At 40.4% G+C, this 19,492-nt stretch overlaps 1 protein-coding gene across 13 annotated transcripts in view; it reads left to right on the forward strand.

Moving 5' to 3' along the window:
- Positions 1–19,492, forward strand: part of dlg3 (discs, large homolog 3 (Drosophila)) — an 89,545-nt gene that overhangs the window by 36,759 nt on the left and 33,294 nt on the right. For 6 of the 13 annotated variants that reach the window (XM_019871224.1, XM_019871225.1, XM_019871221.1 and 3 more), the window contains 8 exons: positions 7,402–7,455; positions 8,079–8,129; positions 8,335–8,459; positions 9,418–9,587; positions 10,572–10,708; positions 11,498–11,642; positions 14,657–14,819; positions 19,157–19,282. In XM_019871224.1, coding sequence (XP_019726783.1) covers positions 7,402–7,455; positions 8,079–8,129; positions 8,335–8,459; positions 9,418–9,587; positions 10,572–10,708; positions 11,498–11,642; positions 14,657–14,819; positions 19,157–19,282 — 971 coding nt within the window. The remainder of the gene's footprint in view (positions 1–7,401; positions 7,456–8,078; positions 8,130–8,334; positions 8,460–9,417; positions 9,588–10,571; positions 10,709–11,497; positions 11,643–14,656; positions 14,820–19,156; positions 19,283–19,492) is intronic. The other 7 variants (XM_019871232.1, XM_019871231.1, XM_019871228.1 and 4 more) reach the window with 5 other exon arrangements.

Here is a 19,492-nt window from a genome sequence, read left to right on the forward strand (position 1 = left end):
TGGATTTTTTTTTTTGTGCCCTTTCCAAACGGGTGGTTAAGGTGGGGGGGGGGGGGGCTTCATTCAGTCAGACCATAGAAATGTCTAATGGAAATATAGTGGTTTGCCATCATCTTGTCGCATCTATAAACAATAATAAACCTTCTTGGGGAGCACAAATTACTTTGAGGTGTCATTCCAAATCACAAATATGCTGATTTTGTGCTGACTAAGAAATCTAGGACTGTTTAGTTAAACACAAAGCTATTATTGTGCCGTATGAATTGATACATCGGTTAATTGTACCTTCTGCCATCTATTGGAAGAGATTTATTTGTTCTTTCTGACACTATATTTCACTGGCATAGAGAGATGAAAACAGAGAAAAATACTACGGTACTTTTCACACTTAGTACAATTGGATATTTTTGGGCTCGTTCCCTTTTCTTTTTTTCCCTCTTTCCCTCTTTCCCTTGAAGGTGACATTTGCCATCCAGTAAGCCACAGGATGCGTTTGCAGCGCCGCATGAAGATGAGGGCGGCTTGCCAACAGCTGTGACGGACTATTAATTAATTACTCTCTTGTCTGTGTGTTGTGTTGGGGAAGACAAGGTAGGGGTTTAGGGGTGTGGGGGGGGGTCGCTCAATGAGGGGCCGACAGTCACAGTCACGATGCTCAATCACGGCCACCCTATCGGAGAACTTTAACGCTTTAATGGAGCAGTTTTATGGGCGTAGTAATTAATTTCAGTGCGGCTGCTTATTGGAATAAATAAATGGCTGATTTGCGCACATGTTGAGGCGGCAGGGAAGGGGAAGTGAGCAGGTGACCTTTATGGTTAAGAGATTCTCGGCGTATCATCTCATTAGTGCGCCTTTTGTTCTTGACAGCCGACGCAACGTTGTTCACCCATCCTATCGCAAGGCCTTCTCCACCCCTCCCCCGTCCCCTCTGCAGCACACCCCCTCCACGCCACGTCGTGAATGAGATGTTGGCTGCATGGTAATTGAGTCGCTATTGATTGTATTGCAGCGTGGCGTGCAACGGGCCAATGACAGCCAGGGGAAGTGAGCAAGCACCGCCGACTGCATCCTGTCATATATCAGTGTTTCCCAACCTTTATTGACCGAAGGTGCGTACTGTATTTTACTGTAGAAATAAATGTCACAGCGCACCACCAGTCTAAAAAGAAGAGGCAGAGAAGGTCCCCTTCTAAGATCTAGTAATACTGGCTGTTACAGAGCAGAGAGAGTATACAGTATGCCTTTAAGCAAGGTTGTGCGCTCTGCTTGAAGCAAAGCAGCGCTTGCTTTAAGGTTTATAATTAACGTGTCTTTAGCTTTAGCTTGTCAGTGGCGCTCACATTATAGGTTTGCATGATGCTAGCGGACTTTCGTTCGTTCAATGTTTTGCTGTTGAAATATTTAGTGTTTTTATTCTCTTTTGGTGTATGGGTTGCTTCTGTGTGTGTCACTGTATCAGTTGTTTTACAGGTATGATGTTACCGTAACATCAATGCTAATTCCCAGTCGCCCATCTACTGCATTTCACATTGTAGTGAAGTATATGCATTATACCCAGCCCAACCTCAAATAGTGAAAATCCGCAGGTTCTTGAAGCTCATTATAGATGGCATATAATTCTTTCACAACAGCTGCAGCTGTAACTAAGCGCTTTACAGAACATTTAACGTAAAATACCAGTAATACAACAGACCATACCATCGACAATAAACAACCGCAACAACTATTCCTTCATCCGCCTTGTCTTTTGAAGTGGGGAATGAGTTAAGATAAATATAAATAAATAAATTAATTAATTATAAGTAGGGGCTCCCCTGAAAAGTAGGTAATATGTTCCCCTAAAAATCAGAAAATAAGCGAATTCACGATTTCCGATCCGCAAATATGCTGGGATCTACTTGAGATGTTAGCTTTAGCTTAGTGGACTTTTGTTTTGGTACAGTTTAGTTGAACATTTTCTTGCTGAAATATGCCATGCAATGTTTATGCAATGCTTCCTGAAAATGATGTTATACAGAAAGCTCCCCTTTTTGTTTTTTTTTGTTTTTTGTTTTTTGTATATGGTCTCTGTATCGCAATTCGGTCTGGAATGGTCATTGTATATTAACATAGAAAACAACGAAAAAGCACGATTCAAATGGGATGGTAGAGACAGTCAGACTGATGAGGAGACATCAAGGCAGGAAGGAAAAGAATCAATTACTACAAAATAAAAGCAGACATGACAACTTGATGGGATTCAAAAGTGAGAACTTTACATCAACGACCTGACTTAACGTTTTTGTCTGAGAAGTGTTTTGGATTCAAGTACCGAAATTACAGTATGACTTTACTACTACATTGGAGAAGGTTGTCAAGCAAGGCCGTATTGTACATATTGTGAAACCGTGTGAAATTTCTTCTTGTGTGGTTCGACCTCACAGGTTTTATTTTCCTTAGAAAATGTTGGATTTCAAAATGCTGTCCATCATTATAGCTTTGGGCTGTATTTGGATCACATAACATGCCGCTACGCTTCTAGTTGACTCATCCGCCATTAGCTGTGACTTTCTGGCCGCGTGGCCCTTCCTTCAGCGTCGGTTGCATCATCTGCAGGTGTCCGACTGTCATGTTTGGCAACACTGGAGACTGAGCTGCCATTTTGAGGGGCTCCAAGCTCGAGCCCTTCTCGTGCTGTATGCATGAAGAACCAGCAGAGGGTTAATGAACAATGTGGCCTTACGGTATGAATTTTACACGTTTCTGTTTATTGTGGTGTAAAAGTGCACCGCATCACAGCGAAAGGTGCCGTGTGTAATACTGCTGTTACTTCCTTTATCAAGTGTTAAAGGAGTGGGAACAACTTCTTACGAGCTAGACTGCAGTTTCGGAATCCCGAATGCCCACTAGGCATGCATTGCAATTTGGTCATCCAGGAAGGATGCATAGATTTGGTACTGTCATGGGAAATGAAGATTAATGAAAAATTTGGGCCGAATGTGCTCTGAATGAGCTGAACAATTTGAAGTAGGAAGGGCTTGAATAACTTATTGGTAGGAGAAAGTCAACATGGAAAATGTCTACTGGTACATTGATTTATGAATCGTGTCACAGGAAATATGGGTGGCATAAAAACGCATTGAAATTGGGAATGTGAAAAATAGCATCCCATGTTTTTCGGACTACAAAGCGTACCGGATTATAAGGTGCAGGCTCAATGAACAGGTCCATTTTGGGAAATTTCTAGATAACAACCATTCGCACTCACAGTCACACCGAGGGACAATTTTGAGTGTTCCATGAACCTGCCGTGCATGTTTTTGGAATGTGGGAGGAAACCGGAGTACCCGCAGAAATCCCAAGTAGGCACGGGAATGCAAACTCCACACATGCAGGCCAGAGCCGGAATAGAACCCTGCACTGCTGTGAGGCCACCTGTGAGTGCTATTCAGTCGACTACCGTGCCGCCCTTCTGTTGAATCAACGTAACTATTTAGAAATGTGGATGGAGTAGTATGTCGAAAGTTGGCATCATGTTAAAAATAATGAATGTTGGTCTGGATGTAGGGCGGCCCAGTGTCGAGTGGTTAGCGCGTCGACTTCACAGTGCAGAGGTACAGAGTTCAATCCCAGCGCCTGCCTCCCTGTTTGGAGTTTGCATGTTCTCCCCGGGCCTGCGTGGGTTTTCTCCGGGTACTGCGGTTTCCTCCCACATCGCAAAAACATGCATGGCAGGCTGATTGAACACTCAAAAATTTTCCCTAGGTGTGAGTGTGAGTGCAGATGGTTGTTCGTCTCTGCGTGCCCTGCGATTGGTTGGCAGCCGGTTCAGGGTGTCCCCCACCCACTGCCCGAAGACAGCTGGGATAGGCTCCAGCACCCCCCGCGACCCTTGTGAGGATAAAGCGGATTGGAAAATGAATGAATAAATGATATGGATGTAAGGGTTTTGTGAAATAAAGCTTTTCGGCTACGAATGTGTTGGAGCATCTGTGTGAGGAGGAAACGCAGGCAGGCGCAAAGATGTGCTGCGAGCGGTGAGTTGCAGCAGGGGGATGCTGCAAAATAGGCCTACTGGCCAATGATGTGTGCAGGCAGCGGTTGCCAGGGCAACACATTGATTATTTAACAATTGGGATGAAGCTTGTGCCCTGCATTCGCGTCTGTGGGTGGCGTCACCGTCTCCGTAGTCAACCACGCATTTGACACACATAAATTGTGTATTTCCTTCTTGTCACTGTCTGCTTTTGATGCTTGTGAAGTTACTTACAGGATATACAATTTGGTTCATGCCTGCCCTCAGTGTATCTATACAACGGCATATGGGCTTGCATACTACCGGATTGAAGCATTTTGTCATCTTTAACATTGTATTGTCCAGACCAACCTCTGTTTTATAGCAGATAGTGATGATCGATATTCTGTCATAATTTTTTTTTCTTAATAGAAAATAGTCATTTAAAATAAACACACAGCTAACTCAAATTGTTTGTCATAGCAACATACAATTGAATTTTTTTATTTTTATTTTTTGTCCCTGGTAATTCTGTTTCTAGGGTCGAGTTCATCGTGAAACAGTATATGCTATACATGGCCACTGAACTTCATAAAGCATATATTAAAAAAAGCTAAATATTTAGTACATTTTCGTTTTTGTTCATATGTTTGTTTTTTTTAATCATTGTACAGTAAACACTTGTTATTTTGTGAAGTTGTTTGAAGGTTTGGATGTTTTGCATGATATATTAGCTAGCGGGCTTGCTTTATTGGTTTTTGGTTGAACAGTTTGATGATTAATATATGGTGTTTGATTATGACTTGTTGTATCCTCATTTGTATTTTCTGGTACTCTGTGTGTTAACGTAGCAGTTGTTTCAACCTTTATAATTAGCGTAACAACTATGCTAATTTTCATTAGCGTGTCCATGGCGTTTCACATTTTATGTTAGCATGAAACGTGCATATTTTTGTGATTATCCAGTATGGCTTGGTTGAACGTTTTGGTGTTTAAATAGACATTGTTGAATTTGTGTGTCAGTCTCTCATTTCTTGACAGCAGGAGAGTGAAACGGGCTGAGAGACATTTTTAAAAGTGGGTTTGAAAAAAAAAAACATTTTTAAAGCATGTGGAGGGAATGGAGGTATTAAAAAGATTTTCATATGGTCTCTCTATATGGCAGTTTGTCCCCTTCGTGGTGTTTCTTGAATATATCCACAATAATCCATACTCTTGAAAAGAAAAAAAATACAATGAATTGGAGGTGTTTGGATCAATGTCTCCAGCCTGAGGAGTGTGTGTTGTAGCCTTGAGCATGTGCAACCTGGATTGCCATCAATCTGTGAAATGCCATTGACTTGACCTCTGTAATCCTTAACCTACTTCCCATTAAAGGATTATCCAGATGCTGTAAATTGCCATTTGGCCCTCAATGGCCTTACTAGAGCACAGGCGGCCAAAAATGTGTGCTAAGATTTTGTGTTTCTCCTTAAATGCGGTCTCAAATTGAGAGTATTCGTCTTCCTTGATGCGGCCCACAGATATAAGTGGATGACCGTTCTAGGAACCGAGGCGGGTGAAGGGCGCTAATCCGGTCTAATCCCAAGGATTTGTCTTGTTTGCTCAATATTAAAGAAACGCATGTTGAGATTCCTTTTCCTGAGATTATGTTGTGATTTTTGTTTTGTTTGTTTGCTTGTTATGTCAGATGGCGATTGGCTTTTTACAAAGTATAAAACAGCGATTTTATACCACTGCTGGATTAATTTTAGTGCTTTACAGATGAGTTTCTGGGTTAACCAACACCAGTTGCTTTCTTGACTCTAAATCCCATAATGCAACTGGTGCCATTTTTGTATGTTTCTTTTGTTTGTTTAAAACAGGAGGCATACAATTTGTGTGCAGTAGTTCTTTCTCAGGAACAGAAACATTTAGTATTTAGATTTTTTGATCAATTAATATTTCATCTTTATTCTTGGAAAATTGTGCTTTTTTTCTCGTTTCATGTCTTTGAACTAATTTTAACATCTAAAGTCATAGTACACTTGCCGTGTACTATGACTTTATATTTTGACTTTCAATGATGCAAAGGGCTACTTTTGTCTTGTGATGTTGCATCGTGAAGTGTGTTCAATTTGAATCACATGTTGACATTGGAAGTGGGGCACGAAGGTCGCGGGTGTAGGCAGGGCACACCCTGAACCGGTTGCCAGCCATTCGCAGGGCATCCGCAGACGAACAGCCATTCACGCTCATGATTACACCTAGGGACACTTTTAAAGTGTTTCATTAGCCTGCCATGCATGTTTTTGGAACGTGGGAGGAAATTGGAGTACCCGGAGAAAACCCATGCAGACACGGGGAGAATATGCAAATTCCACACAGTAAAGCTGGAACAGGAGTCGAACCTGCTCCATTATATTGTATTACATTGGTTTGAAAGGAAGCTTGCTGAAAAACCATCATCATCATATTCATCATCATCATCATCATCATCATCTTCAATCCATAGTGATGACTTTTTTTTTTGTAAGAATATTAGGAGTCAAATCAATTATAAAAAATATGACTGGTAAATATATATATAAAATTTAATTAAGAAATATTTTTAAAAATATATATGTGTTACTTGTACTAATGAACATTTTTTTATTCTGTTATATATGATCACATTATTTTCAACATATTTGATAAATCTTTTGATTTTATTCTGCCTACATTTGCATTTCAATTATTCAGAATAAGTCAACACATTTTATCACACTGTCAACTTTTTTACTTAAAAAAAATAAGTTAATTTATCATTTAAAATTTATTTGTTTATGAAAAAGAAATCTTGAATAAATATCTAAAATGATTAAATTTACTAATATTTCTGTTGTTTAAAATAAATAAGCCAAACATTTAAGTATATTTGATTACATTTAATATTTTTTTAAAAATACTAACATTGTTGATTAAATTGTTTTTGTTTCATGTATAACAAACTAATTAAACAGTTATTATATACATTCAATTAAAAACTGTAATTTTAGGTATAAAGTTGTTTATTGTTTTTTGTAAAACTGATATGTGTAAGATTTTACTGAGTCTCAAATTATCCAGTTATTTGATTAAAAATATTCCAAATTGTAAAATTTTAACTCGAGTTCTTTGTTGCTTTTTTTGTTCTTATTTTACCCCAGGGTTAAGTGTGTGTGTGTGTGTGTGTGTGTGTGTGCGTGCGTGCGTGCGTGCGTGCGTGCGTGCGTGCGTGCGTGCGTGCGTGCGTGTGTGTTCGTTTATTGATGGTCTCTGGGCACCTGTGGTCATTTTCAACCCCTCGCACCTTCTCGGCTTCACTTGACTCCCATGTGATAATGTGTGTGCGTGTGCATCCGCCGTCATCTGCTGAGATAATGTGTATCTCTTCATATTCACAGGCCAACCCTCCCCCCATCATTGTCAACGCAGACTCACTAGATGCAGGCCCTTATGTAAGTATCTCCTCCCTCTCTCTTGCCCCCCCCACCCCCTCTTCTCCCACGCCCTCTGTTTCCCCTGTGTGTGTGTGTGTGTGTGTGTGTGTGTGTGTGTGTGTGTGTGTGTGTGTGTGTGTAGATGTTTGCCATGTGGACATGCATATCCATTATCCATTTGACCTTTGACCCAGCCTTTTGTTTTGCCAGGATGCCACATTGCACATTTATTGTCACGACCAAGAGCTGGAATAAACTCAAAATCGGATTTTATTTGAGTGTTGATGTGAAATCAAACAATCCATCGTGTGTTCATAATTCTGTTAGTTTTGAAAATTTGAGGATTTCGCAGCAACATTTTGGTGTCCAGTGCTGCCTTGAGATACGAGTAACCTGATTTCCGAGTTTGGATGATTTTGTTTGCTCAGACTTGTGAGCAAAAAAAAAAAAAAATGCATTTTCATCATGCATTTTCCAGTTGAAGTTTACAAACAAACTACAAACAAACTTCCTGCAGTTTACCGGGGTTGAGAATGACTAATGAGTTTCCTATTTTGAATTCACAAAGAGATCCACGTGTGTCTTTTGATAAAATGCAAGCCAGCCTTGCTAAGCAACTATTGTCTTCTCTTGTGTTACAGGTGAACGGCAGCGATGGCATGTACAAGTATGAGGAGATCATCTTGGAGAGGGTAAGGAAATGCTACATGTCGAAGTATACGGCGGTAGATCTTGGCATTCACTCAACATTGGAAGCAGTCTAACGTGTTTTCATTTTTGAAAAAGTACACATTCTACCCATAAAATTATGATTTTATTCCTCATATTGTTTTCGTTGCCGGAAAAAAATATATTGTTTTGGGATAATATTGCAACATTAGTCTCCTATTTGTTCAGGGGAACTCGGGCCTGGGCTTCAGTATAGCGGGAGGCATCGATAATCCGCACATTCCCGACGATCCGGGGATCTTCATCACCAAGATCATTCCGGGAGGAGCGGCCGCCATGGACGGGAGGCTCGGGTAAAGATGACTTACACTCATACTGTATAATACTGTATACTCATACTACAACTTCATTTTTCTTAAATTCTGACTTCTAACTTGCATTATCTGAAAATGTTGTTGTAACTTTGTTCTCATCCAAATATTTATTCATTCTAATATTACAGCTGTTATTGTAAAATCACTACAGTATTGTAACCTTGTCATAAAAATATTTTTCCACTGTAAAAATGCAATTTTGTTACCCCGCTACTACTTTTTTGTATATTGTAAATTTAGTGAACTGTTGTCATAATTTTTTTTTTGATGACTTTTATAAGTTTGTTATTGTGCAATTCTGAGTTTGCAAAAAGTTACCTTTTTTTCTAGTAAAATAATAAATAAAACTTTAGGGTAAAATACTTTCTCACTTCTTGATAAATTTCATACTGAAATACCACTCTGAAAATTTTTGACCTACTTTTTCAAATGTTCCTCCATTTTTCTTGTAAAATGACCACTTTTTTGTCATATTGCATAATGTTGAAAACTAACGTGAAACTAGAGCATTGGTGTCAAACCCAAGACCCGGGGGCCAGATATGGCCCGCCACATCATTTTATGTGGGGCCCCCGAAAGAAAAGCATGTGTGTCAACTTGCATGATCCTTGTTTAAAAAAAAAAAAAGTACCGTAACGTCAAATTGTCGTGTAATAAATGACATTGAGATTTTGCAATAATTTCATTACCCTGTTTACAGTCACTTGAACAATAATTGAACAAACTATTATAGTCGACTGATTTCAAAACTAGAAATCCATTAATTCGTTGTGTACAAGTAATACATGCGATGAGACGATTCAACATTTTTTTGTGGTTTCACCGTCATGACGGCCCTCAGAGGGAAGACGTAACACCAAAGTGGCCCGCGACAAAAAGGAATTTGACACCCCTGAGCTAGAGCATTTGTAGTGATGATACGACGACACATCCGCAGGGTTAACGACTGCGTGCTCCGCGTGAACGACGTGGACGTGTCGGAGGTGGTTCACAGCCGTGCGGTGGAGGCTCTGAAGGAGGCGGGGCCGGTGGTGCGCCTGCTGGTGAGGCGGAGGCAGGCCCCACCCGAAACTGTCCTGGAGGTTAACCTGCTCAAAGGGCCCAAAGGTAACACACACATAACCATTTCAGTTGTGTAAATGCAAATCTCAAGAAATTTCCGAAGGCTGGCCATTTTTGCCTGATTTTGTCATTTCAAACTTAAGCACTTCTTGACCCTTTCATGCACTCTGTAACCTGATAGCATGATAGGCTGTCCACTGACATTTAATCATTTTTGGACAAAAAGAACATTGTCATGTAACATTCCTCATTTGCAAAAGTCTGCACTCCAATGGAACATCTGAATGACTGAGTTGAAGAGGTTTAAGGGCCCTTTACTGACCATAGAGAACATTTTCATTTTTAGTTTTTTTATATTAATTGTGAAGAAATGGCAGATTGCCGTGATACTGTGAAGTAAAAGAAGCAAAAAACAGTTTGTGACCATTTGCACGTGTTTGGAAAAAATAATGATGCAAATAAAAGCGTTAACAATAATAGACATAATATGTTTTTGTATTGTTTGTCATTAAAAAACAGCAAAAAAAAAGACAATAGTAATTGAAGAAGTAATTCAGAGAAAAGAAAACTGAATGATGCTTCTTGGGTTTCTGGCTGACTTTTTCATTTAAGTGGAAGCTTCCTCTGCAGGTGTTAGGAAAAACTGCGTTTTTTTTGCAGAATATTTTGGCTTTAATCTTGCAATAATATGAGTGTACTAAATTCTGGTTGTTCTGAATGCTTAATAAACAATCGTGTATTCAAATAATGATCATTACTATACTTTTTATTCAAAGGCATTTTTTTCAATAAGGAGGTTTTGTGTTCCTTTATAATACAACCTTATTCTCATTCGATCGCAGATAGATATGCACCACTGTCTCATCTTGACTTGACCAGCGTACCTAATGAAGTGTCTACCCAAGTTAATGTAATCATAAATAGTAATAACGAATAATGGATTTTGTCCCAACAAGTGATGTTGTAGGTCTTGTGTGCTTTGTATGTTTTATTTCTCAAATGTTACACTATTTTACGTCAATCTTCCAGGACTTGGATTCAGCATTGCCGGAGGCATCGGCAATCAGCACATCCCGGGTGACAACAGCATCTACATCACCAAGATCATCGAAGGGGGAGCCGCCCAAAAGGACGGACGGTTGCAGACGGGAGACCGCCTTCTCGCTGTAAGATCCTCTTCATACTTCTTGTACAGTGGTACCTTAAATCAAATTTGGGGCCAAGTGGAAAAAAAAGAAGAAGATACCGATATACGTAGCAAGGACAGCCAAAGATGTTTATTTAACTGCATAAATGGTCAAACACACAAAGGCAAAATGAAAACACTCACAAGGAGCTGCTGTAAGCCACAACACACACACAGAAGGAACTATGTTAAAGTGAAGGAAGAGCTTCATTTCGTCAAATGTTGTGCTTTGCCACTATCTTGCAACATCTTCACGCACATACAGTACAGCATGAACGTGTGGTTGGCTGGAACGTGTTAATGGCCTTTCAGTTCCTTTCAATGGCCAATATTAATTGGCTAGACGTGTAAATTGGGTTTCGCGCTTGGTCATGGGATCGAATAGAGTGGTAAGTCAAGGTACTCAGACACGACCTACTGCTTTTGACCGCACTTCTCACCACGCGCACACCAACACAGCCAACCTTGGGCTTCTTGCACATGGTTGCAATATGTCCAAATCTCGCTTCATCCTACGTGCTGTGATCGCGTTGGCTGATGTGACGCCTAAGTGCCATTTTTGCTGGGTTTTTGTTTACATCTTCACCAATTTTTGGACTTTGGGAAAGAGAACTGCACACATTTGTCCAGATTATTCGCGTGTGTGTGTGTGTGTGTGTGTGTGTGTGTGTGTGTGTGTGTGTGTGTGTGTGTGTGTGTGTGTGTGTGTGTGTGTGTGTGTGTGTGTACCCCACCTGAGGTTTTCTCACAGCTTGTGTTCTTGGTTCAGGTGAACAACATCGTGCTTCAGGACGTGCGTCACGAGGAAGCAGTGGCTGCCCTGAAGAACACGTCCGATATGGTTTACCTCAAGGTGGCCAAGCCAGGACCCGTACACCTCAATGACATGTACGCCCCACCCGACTATTCCAGCAGTACGTATTTACTTCTTCTTCTTTCTCTCTTGTCCTGCACATTAGGGATAGTCACGATAATCGATTTTTCCACCATTGATTGTGTAGACTTGACTCCTTATCTTTTTATTGCACTGATTACCATATAGTAACAGGAGCTTAGATTTTTGAAAAACATCTCAAAACATTGCTAATCATGCCAAATTTAATTCATTTTCCCATGTACATAATTATTCTACTGATTATACAATCAATTTTATATTTGGGTGGGATCACGATGAATGTTGTGAACCCCGTTTTTGTACATTCCAATGGGGGGGAAAAACTGAGATAGTCTGAGCGACAGACTTTTTCAAGATTCAAGCTGTCATTCTGCAGATCAATTTTTTTTGGCTTTGACTTGCAAACAAAACTTTGAAAACAAGCCACATAACTCTGCATTACTAAAGTCTGCTAGCATAATGCGAAATACTTCATGCAAAACGCCAGAGACGAACTAATGAACAGCATCGTGGTGTTACAACCCTTTATGTCGAGGATATTTAAACACAAACAGCGGTGAAGCACTTGTAGATCCACTTTGGAACAGTATTCCCAGGCATATATTCTTTATCCTCCATGAACAACACCTAACACAACTTAGGCTTACTGAGGAGCTGTGATCGTGTCCCTGTATAGCTGTGTCTGTATTATACTGCAAAAAAAAATGTCCAAAACTGTTTCGTTCTTGCCATAGTTATGTCATTAATGTTTTTTTTAATGAAGAACAATATATTATATAGTGCTATTTTTCCGATGAAAAGTACAATTCAAACTTGGATTTTTCAGCCTTGGTGGAGGTCTGTTTGTGACTTGCATGTGCTATTCCACATTGAATAAGGATTTGTCAACTTAGAATCATGTCAGATTTCTACCTCCTGTCATCAAGTGGAAGGGCCTTTTTACTGTTATGCCAGTTAATACACAACACTGGCGTAGAACCATGAACAAAGCTACATTATTTGTCACAAATCATTTTTGGACTAATTAAGTGAGACTCTATTGGCACGATGTTAACTGAGAGGTGAAAAAAATACTAGCTCCAAATTTGTTCCTCCTCAAACAAAGACCCACTTCTCTGCAAATACACTTTACATAAACCTAACATTACATAACACAATAAGGTAACGCTTACTAAATAATATAATACCGTATTTCTATCTTGAGGAGTGATGAACCCGCATGAATTTCTTGCATAGGATCACTGCTCTCTTGCCCAAAAACGCCTGAGACACCCACATCGTGACAACTACGCGCGCACACACACACACACACACAAGCATTTCTTCCCATAGCAACAACAAGCTTAGTTCTCTGCCTCCCACTGAGTGTGGCCGGTTTCTCACATCCCACCTGCGCATGGGAGCCTACAATCTCGAGGCAAAGTGTCTCCAAATTCTTCTTCGACGAGCCATTTCGTAAGCACGCTGACTTTATTTGCCTTTGCCTCCATGCCACCCATGTTCACACGATCAGGATTTAAAGTGGATTTAATAGTACATGAGAGGTTTTTTTTTTTTTTTTTGCCAACCTGATATGGAGTTTTCATGTGGAAAGTTAAAAATGAATAGAAGAACTTGTTTTTTGTTTTTTGTGGACATGACATTAAACTCCTGTAAATTCATGGTTCACTTGTTCCCAGATTTTGTGCGCAAACTTCTCCGTTAATCACCATGGAAAGAATGAAACAGTTTTGGCATTATGATTTCATGCTTCACCTCAATGGCCATTGTGCCACTTTCTGCCACCAGGGAGCGGTATAATACCAACAGACATACTAGATACTGTAATCAAACTGATGTTAAAACAGAAGAAGGCAATCAGAGCTAAACTGCAGTAACATTTGTCGTTTTTTTTCAAGGATGTAAAATATATGCCTGTAACTGTTATACAGTGGTACCTCTACTTGCAAAATGAATTGGTTCTGGAATAAATGTCTTAACAAGAAAATTTTGTAAGTAGAGACGCATTTTCAATGTAAATGCCCTAATCCGTTCCAAGTCCCCCAAAATTCAGACATAAATGTTTTCTAAAGCATAAAAATGTATCAAAATATGTAACAAATACATGTTACAAAATAGATTATTGCACAATAAATGAGAGTTGTGAATAGTGTAAAAAAAACAAAAGAATAGAGTAAAGAATAAAAATGATGGTCATTTAACTTTCCTCATCGTTTTTTGCCCTCTTTAGTTCATGTTCTCTCTCAGAAGTGGTTTTTTGTTTTGTAAAGAACTGAGCAAAGGACATCTGCTTTTGTTGGCTTTGAACAATCCTTCAAAAATGTCCAAGGCAAACATCAGCAGAGTGAGCGATCGCCTGACTGGTGAGCACCTTTTCTGGGGATTCACATTTACGGAAAACTATCCGAACGCCTCATGGCCCGAGAGGCGAATGACGAGGACGCTGCATAAACACATAACTATCGATCTACACACATAGACACATACGGTAGAGGTCCCTCTTAGCCAATGGGATGCCCGGATGATGCTCGGTAGTAGCCAACGGCAGAGCAGCTTTAAGTATGTTGCGTTCAGGAAACTCAGAGCTGTGAGTAACAACCATCCTGTATGTTTACATTTCGTATCTTGAAATTTCTTTTGTAACTAGAGGCAATATTTTCCTGTTGAGGCGTTTCGGAACTTGAAAATTTCTTATGAAGAGACGTTCGAAAGTAGAGGTACCACTGTATGCTCTTTCTACATGTGTTTCTCCAGTTCAAGTCCAAATAGGTGTTTAAAAGTTTACAAGTACTACTGCTGTGTCACTATGAGTGCCGTGAGCACTTCTTATGGCTGTTCCATTTTGTGTTAGAATTAAGATAGTGGACTTTCACATGAACGTTAATGGTTATAACTCGAATTGTCAGCAAAAGTAAGAAGTGATGGTCCCATCAGTTATTATTATTCTTTTTTTAAATCTCATCTATTCTTCCTCCTTTTGACTAACTTCCTGTGTCCTGTATGGTGTAATCATTCTTGCTTTCCCCCCTACTGGCCTGGCCCTCCCTCCAGCCTTCCCCACCATGGTGGACAACCACGTGAGCCACAACTACATGGGCGCCATGGAGCCCAAGCCGCCCTACCCGCCGCCCCAGGTCACCCCGTCCAGGTACTCGCCCATCCCCCGCCACATGCTCGGGGAGGAAGACTTCACCAGGTAAGTTGCAGACCATGGAAACCACTTACTCCATTCTCGATATCCAGTTGAAGGTCCATGTACTAGTACGCTCTTTGTATTTCACTAGTATGACAGTTAAGCGCATTAGTAGAATGACTCGGGTGCACTAGTGGAACAACTTTGTCCTATTAGTTATGTTTTTTACACTAATGTATGCCATTTTGCCACACGAGTAGGACAACTTTGGCATACTAGAAGGACAACTCCATGCTACTCATAAGGCCAAATTGCAGGTGAGAACTTTGGTGCTACTCGTGGTGTCCTGGAGACTACTAGTGTATTACATATGCCGACGAGTTGGGCCTTGCAGTGTTACTAGTCCGGCAAGGTTGTTTATTAAATTGTGTGCTAGTAGGGCAAAAGTGGCACCACTATTACTGTGCAGAAATGTCATTCAGTAGTGGAGGAAAAAAAAGCACTCGTAATACACAGTCGTTCGACTAATGTGACTTAGTCTTTTTATGAGCGCACCCTTGTCGTTCTATTTGTGCCCTCAAATGTCATAGAGAACAAAATGTTCTCAAAATGTTGCAAGTAAGATTCTTTCTACTGCTTTAGCTTCAAGTCCATGTACTACTACACAATGAAAGACAATTCAGTGCCCTAGTGGAATGACTGTTTTACTAGGAATGTCCCGTCCCCCCCACTGCTGTATGACATTTCATCACATTAATAGGAAATCTTTGGTATTGTAATAGGACAACTAGTTGGGCCTAATAGTACTTTGTGCGATCATGGCATAGTAGTTTTGTAGTAATTCATTATGTACAATTTACAATACATCTTTGCATACTAGTAGTGGAAAAAAGTTACTTGTATGGCATAGTTGTTTCCCTAGTGCACCCTAGTTACTAGTTGTTGTATTCCTTAACGGTAAGCTTGCGGTTCATGTACTGGTACACTTTGTCCTTGCTAGTGAGGCAAGTCAGCACACCAGTAGAACCATTATTACACTCATTTGTGATTATTAATTTTTATTTTTTTACCACTACTAGTGCCACGATAGTTTGGCATTTCTGCACTCTACTGTCATAGAACATGTTCCCTGCAAAGCAAAACTCTGCACTAGTTGACATCTATGTGCAACTAGTACTACTAATGAAGCACGAAATGTTAACGAGTTGCATTTCACGTGACTAGTCGTACCGGTAGTAGTGCGCGGTTGCCAAGTAGTGCACAGTTTTACCTCACGGGTAACATGCTGTTGTCCTCCTACTAGGATGCTAAAATTGTCCTTCTCGCAAGGACAAAGAGCGCACTAGTACAATGACCATGGCTGGATGGGTCCCACCTCGCCTCCTTTTGCATTGACACTCACAGTCGTGTAATACCATCTGCAAAGATTCAAGCACACAGATTGCTTGGAGACAGAGGCAGAGGGTCTTTTTTCTTTTTTTTTTCTTTTTTTTTGTTGTTGCTGTTGTGGAACAAATGTGTCCCAACGCATACTGTAAAAACACTTTCTCTACCCTTACATACTATTCCTTTTCTATGCACATCATATGTTTCGATCATTTTAGCACAGGCAAAGAACGTCCTCGTAATAATTGTCTGTGTCAGATTATGGCCTATTTATAGATAACCTTACTAAATGAATTGTTAATCCTTAAAGTTTCAGACAAAATGATTTATTTTTGCATGTGTAGGTCTCAAACCTGTACCAAGGCACCCTCTGACCTCTGTATGACTTCACTTCCTGATATTGAGTATATGTCATCATTCTTATGCTTTTTCGAGATTCCCCCCATGACCCTTCAAAGACCAATCGTTGCATGTTTCTGTAGGAACCTGTGCAAATTGTGGTGGTTACGCAGACAGTTCTCGGGGCGGTTTCAAGCTCCCACTGTCCCATAAAAAGTACACACATTTGTGCCATGTCCAATTTCAACATTACTTTCACCATGATCACCATTTTCCTTGATTTAACACACACGAGTGAATGTAAAATCCAATCCACATGAAATCAGTGTACACAAATTTTGTAGCACACCAAAAGAGTTGCATTTCCATTTTTGGTACACTTTAGGAGAAATCGTAACATTTCTGGTGAAAGAATGACATTGAGGCTATTATTATTGATGAAAACCATCAACATGGGTCAAATTTGACCCGACAGTTTGTAAGGGTTCACAGTTTCAGTCCTGCATGGGTTTTCTTTTTTCATTGCTGTCGTCCAGGTCCTGTCACCGTGTGGTTGGCGTGAACACGAGACACACATGTTCAGTCACCTTGTGAAGCCGAGCAAATGTGGCTTTACATTTCTAAGCTCATTGCGCGGAGTTGACGCTGAGTTAAAGCTGGACAGTGTGTGGTGCCTTTGACCTCCTATCCCAAGAACTGAAAGTAGCATCATCGGGGGAGGGCGAGGAGGGGAGGGGGGTGGGGGTTTGGGTATCCCGCGAGGCCTTGAGTCATCTTAACCCACAGCTCTAGGGAGGAGGCTCCCTGTGTGTGTGTGTGTGTGTGTGTGTGTGTGTGTGTGTGTGTGTGTGTGTGTGTGTGTGTGTGTGTGTGTGTGTGTGTGTGTGTGTGTGTGTGCGTGCGTGCGTGCGTGTGTTACTGTTCTTGTCCCGTGCCCTGTAATGTCCTTTTGTGCAAACTGTCTACATTGTATGTCGCATCTTTTGTTGGTATGCGTCAGAGGTGGGGGGCTTTTGAGTCACATGACTTAAGTCACCAATTTTAGGACTTGAGACTTATGACAGACTTGACTTGACTTTAACGAGGTATTTCATGGGACTTGACTTGAATTACATGACTTGACAAGTCTTACCTGTTGGACATTCGAACCTCGAGATCATCAGTGAGGTTATTTTTGTTGTTGAAAGAAAAGCTTTTTTTGTGTGTGTGTAGTGCGCGAAAAAGTCTGATATGGAGAGACCATACAAAAACCCCTCGCACACGTTTCGTTTAAACTTCGTAGTGACTAACATCTGATGGATTTCATTTTTAAATGGTGCATGAATGTCAAATAGATAAAAATATGAAATAGGAATGCACAAATTCAAATTTGGATTACAAGCCTAACAATATCACTTGAAAACAAGGATATTGTTCTATATGAGATACGGGTTCCCAAATTAACTTTGTTTACTTACACATGTGAACCAGCACAAAAGGGTCAACTGTCAGAAATAATTAACGATAGAATTATGCGTAATTTCATGATATTAATCATGAACAGATTTACCTACATTCATCAGCAATGCTGATGATATCTGTTTGATTACCCCCCCCACCCCCCCCAAAAAAAAGATTCAAGTATCTACATACCTTGCAGATTGGGTAGCAACGCTTTCTACAGCAAGAAAACTACAACTCAAACGGAGCCGAGTAGGTTGGTTGAAGTGTAATTTGCATTCACATGCCGCAGTTGACCTACTGGTTTGATTACACAGAGCATTATGCTTTTGAAATGCAGAGCAAGGCAGCCGCTTGTAATTTCTCAAGTTCCAGTTGGAGTTCCTGTAGGCTGAAATGTCGACAAAGCAATTACATTGATCATGTGTATTCTATTTAACATGACCTGATCAAAAGAATAAATAATCATTTGAATCAATACCAATCACAGGACAGGCCGCGTAAATAAAGTGGCAAAAACACACTCAAATTCCTCACTGTCTCTAAGTTTCAGTTCATTGCTGTCTTTGTGGGTTTTTTTTAAACGCCAAAACTTAAAAATCTGCCGTCAAGCGTCTTGGTGCTGATTTCCGGCTTCCGCCTTATTTGATACACGACTCTCGAGCTATGACGAGATCTCGCGTATTGCGAGAAGTCACAAGTATTTATGGGGAAAAAAAAGATGTGTTAAAAGGATCGATCCATGTTTTTATGAATTGATATCTGACTATGAAAATAAAAATCGATTCTATTCAATTAATCCTTTTTTTTTTTTTTTTAACCCAGCCCTAATCTTTCCATCCATCCGGAGCTGTCGCCTAACTTCCTTGCTTCCGTGTTGGATCGTTGCGATGTGACCGCCTAGCCTCGTTTGATTGGTGAAATGCAATCAAACTTCTAGCATTGACTTTGCATTGTTGAATCTAATAAAACTGTGGATAAAGTAGCAAGCACAATATATGTCAATGTAAAAATTATGTTTCTACTTCACAAACCCATTCAAGTAAAAAAAAAAAAAAAAGTCTTTGACAAGTACAATTCCTCCACAAAGTTACTCAAGTCGAATATAATGTAGCACATAAAACTTGAGACTCATGACTTTGGCACTTGCGTGACTTACTCCCACCTCTGGTAATCGTGCTTTTCTTCCTGTCCTACACTTTGTCCCGTTCACTGTGATTCCTGTACCCCCACAGCCGAGCTGAGCCAATTTACAGTGTCATCCACAAACCTGGGGAGGGCAAAGGTCCCCAGGCTCTCTGCAGAGGCTTCTGTCCTTCCCCTGCACCCTTGTGCCAAGCTCCACTCCCCCTCTCTGGCAGGTACTAACCTAGTCTGTCACGCCTTGCTCAGCTAACCGTCCTCTCCTGAAAACCAGACAATAGACCTTTTCACCATGACGTCACACTTACTTCCGTTGGCGAAAGCGGTAGTGTTCTCCGATGACACCATTAGTCAACAACGTTTCAAGGTTTGTTTTTTTTTTTGGGTAGCGAGGGGGGGGGGACAGTAGATGATCAAAAATAATGACT

This window comes from Hippocampus comes, unplaced genomic scaffold, assembly GCF_001891065.2.
Source record: "Hippocampus comes isolate QL1 unplaced genomic scaffold, H_comes_QL1_v1.1 scaffold83, whole genome shotgun sequence".
In the NCBI taxonomy this organism is placed as follows: Eukaryota; Metazoa; Chordata; class Actinopteri; order Syngnathiformes; family Syngnathidae; genus Hippocampus; species Hippocampus comes.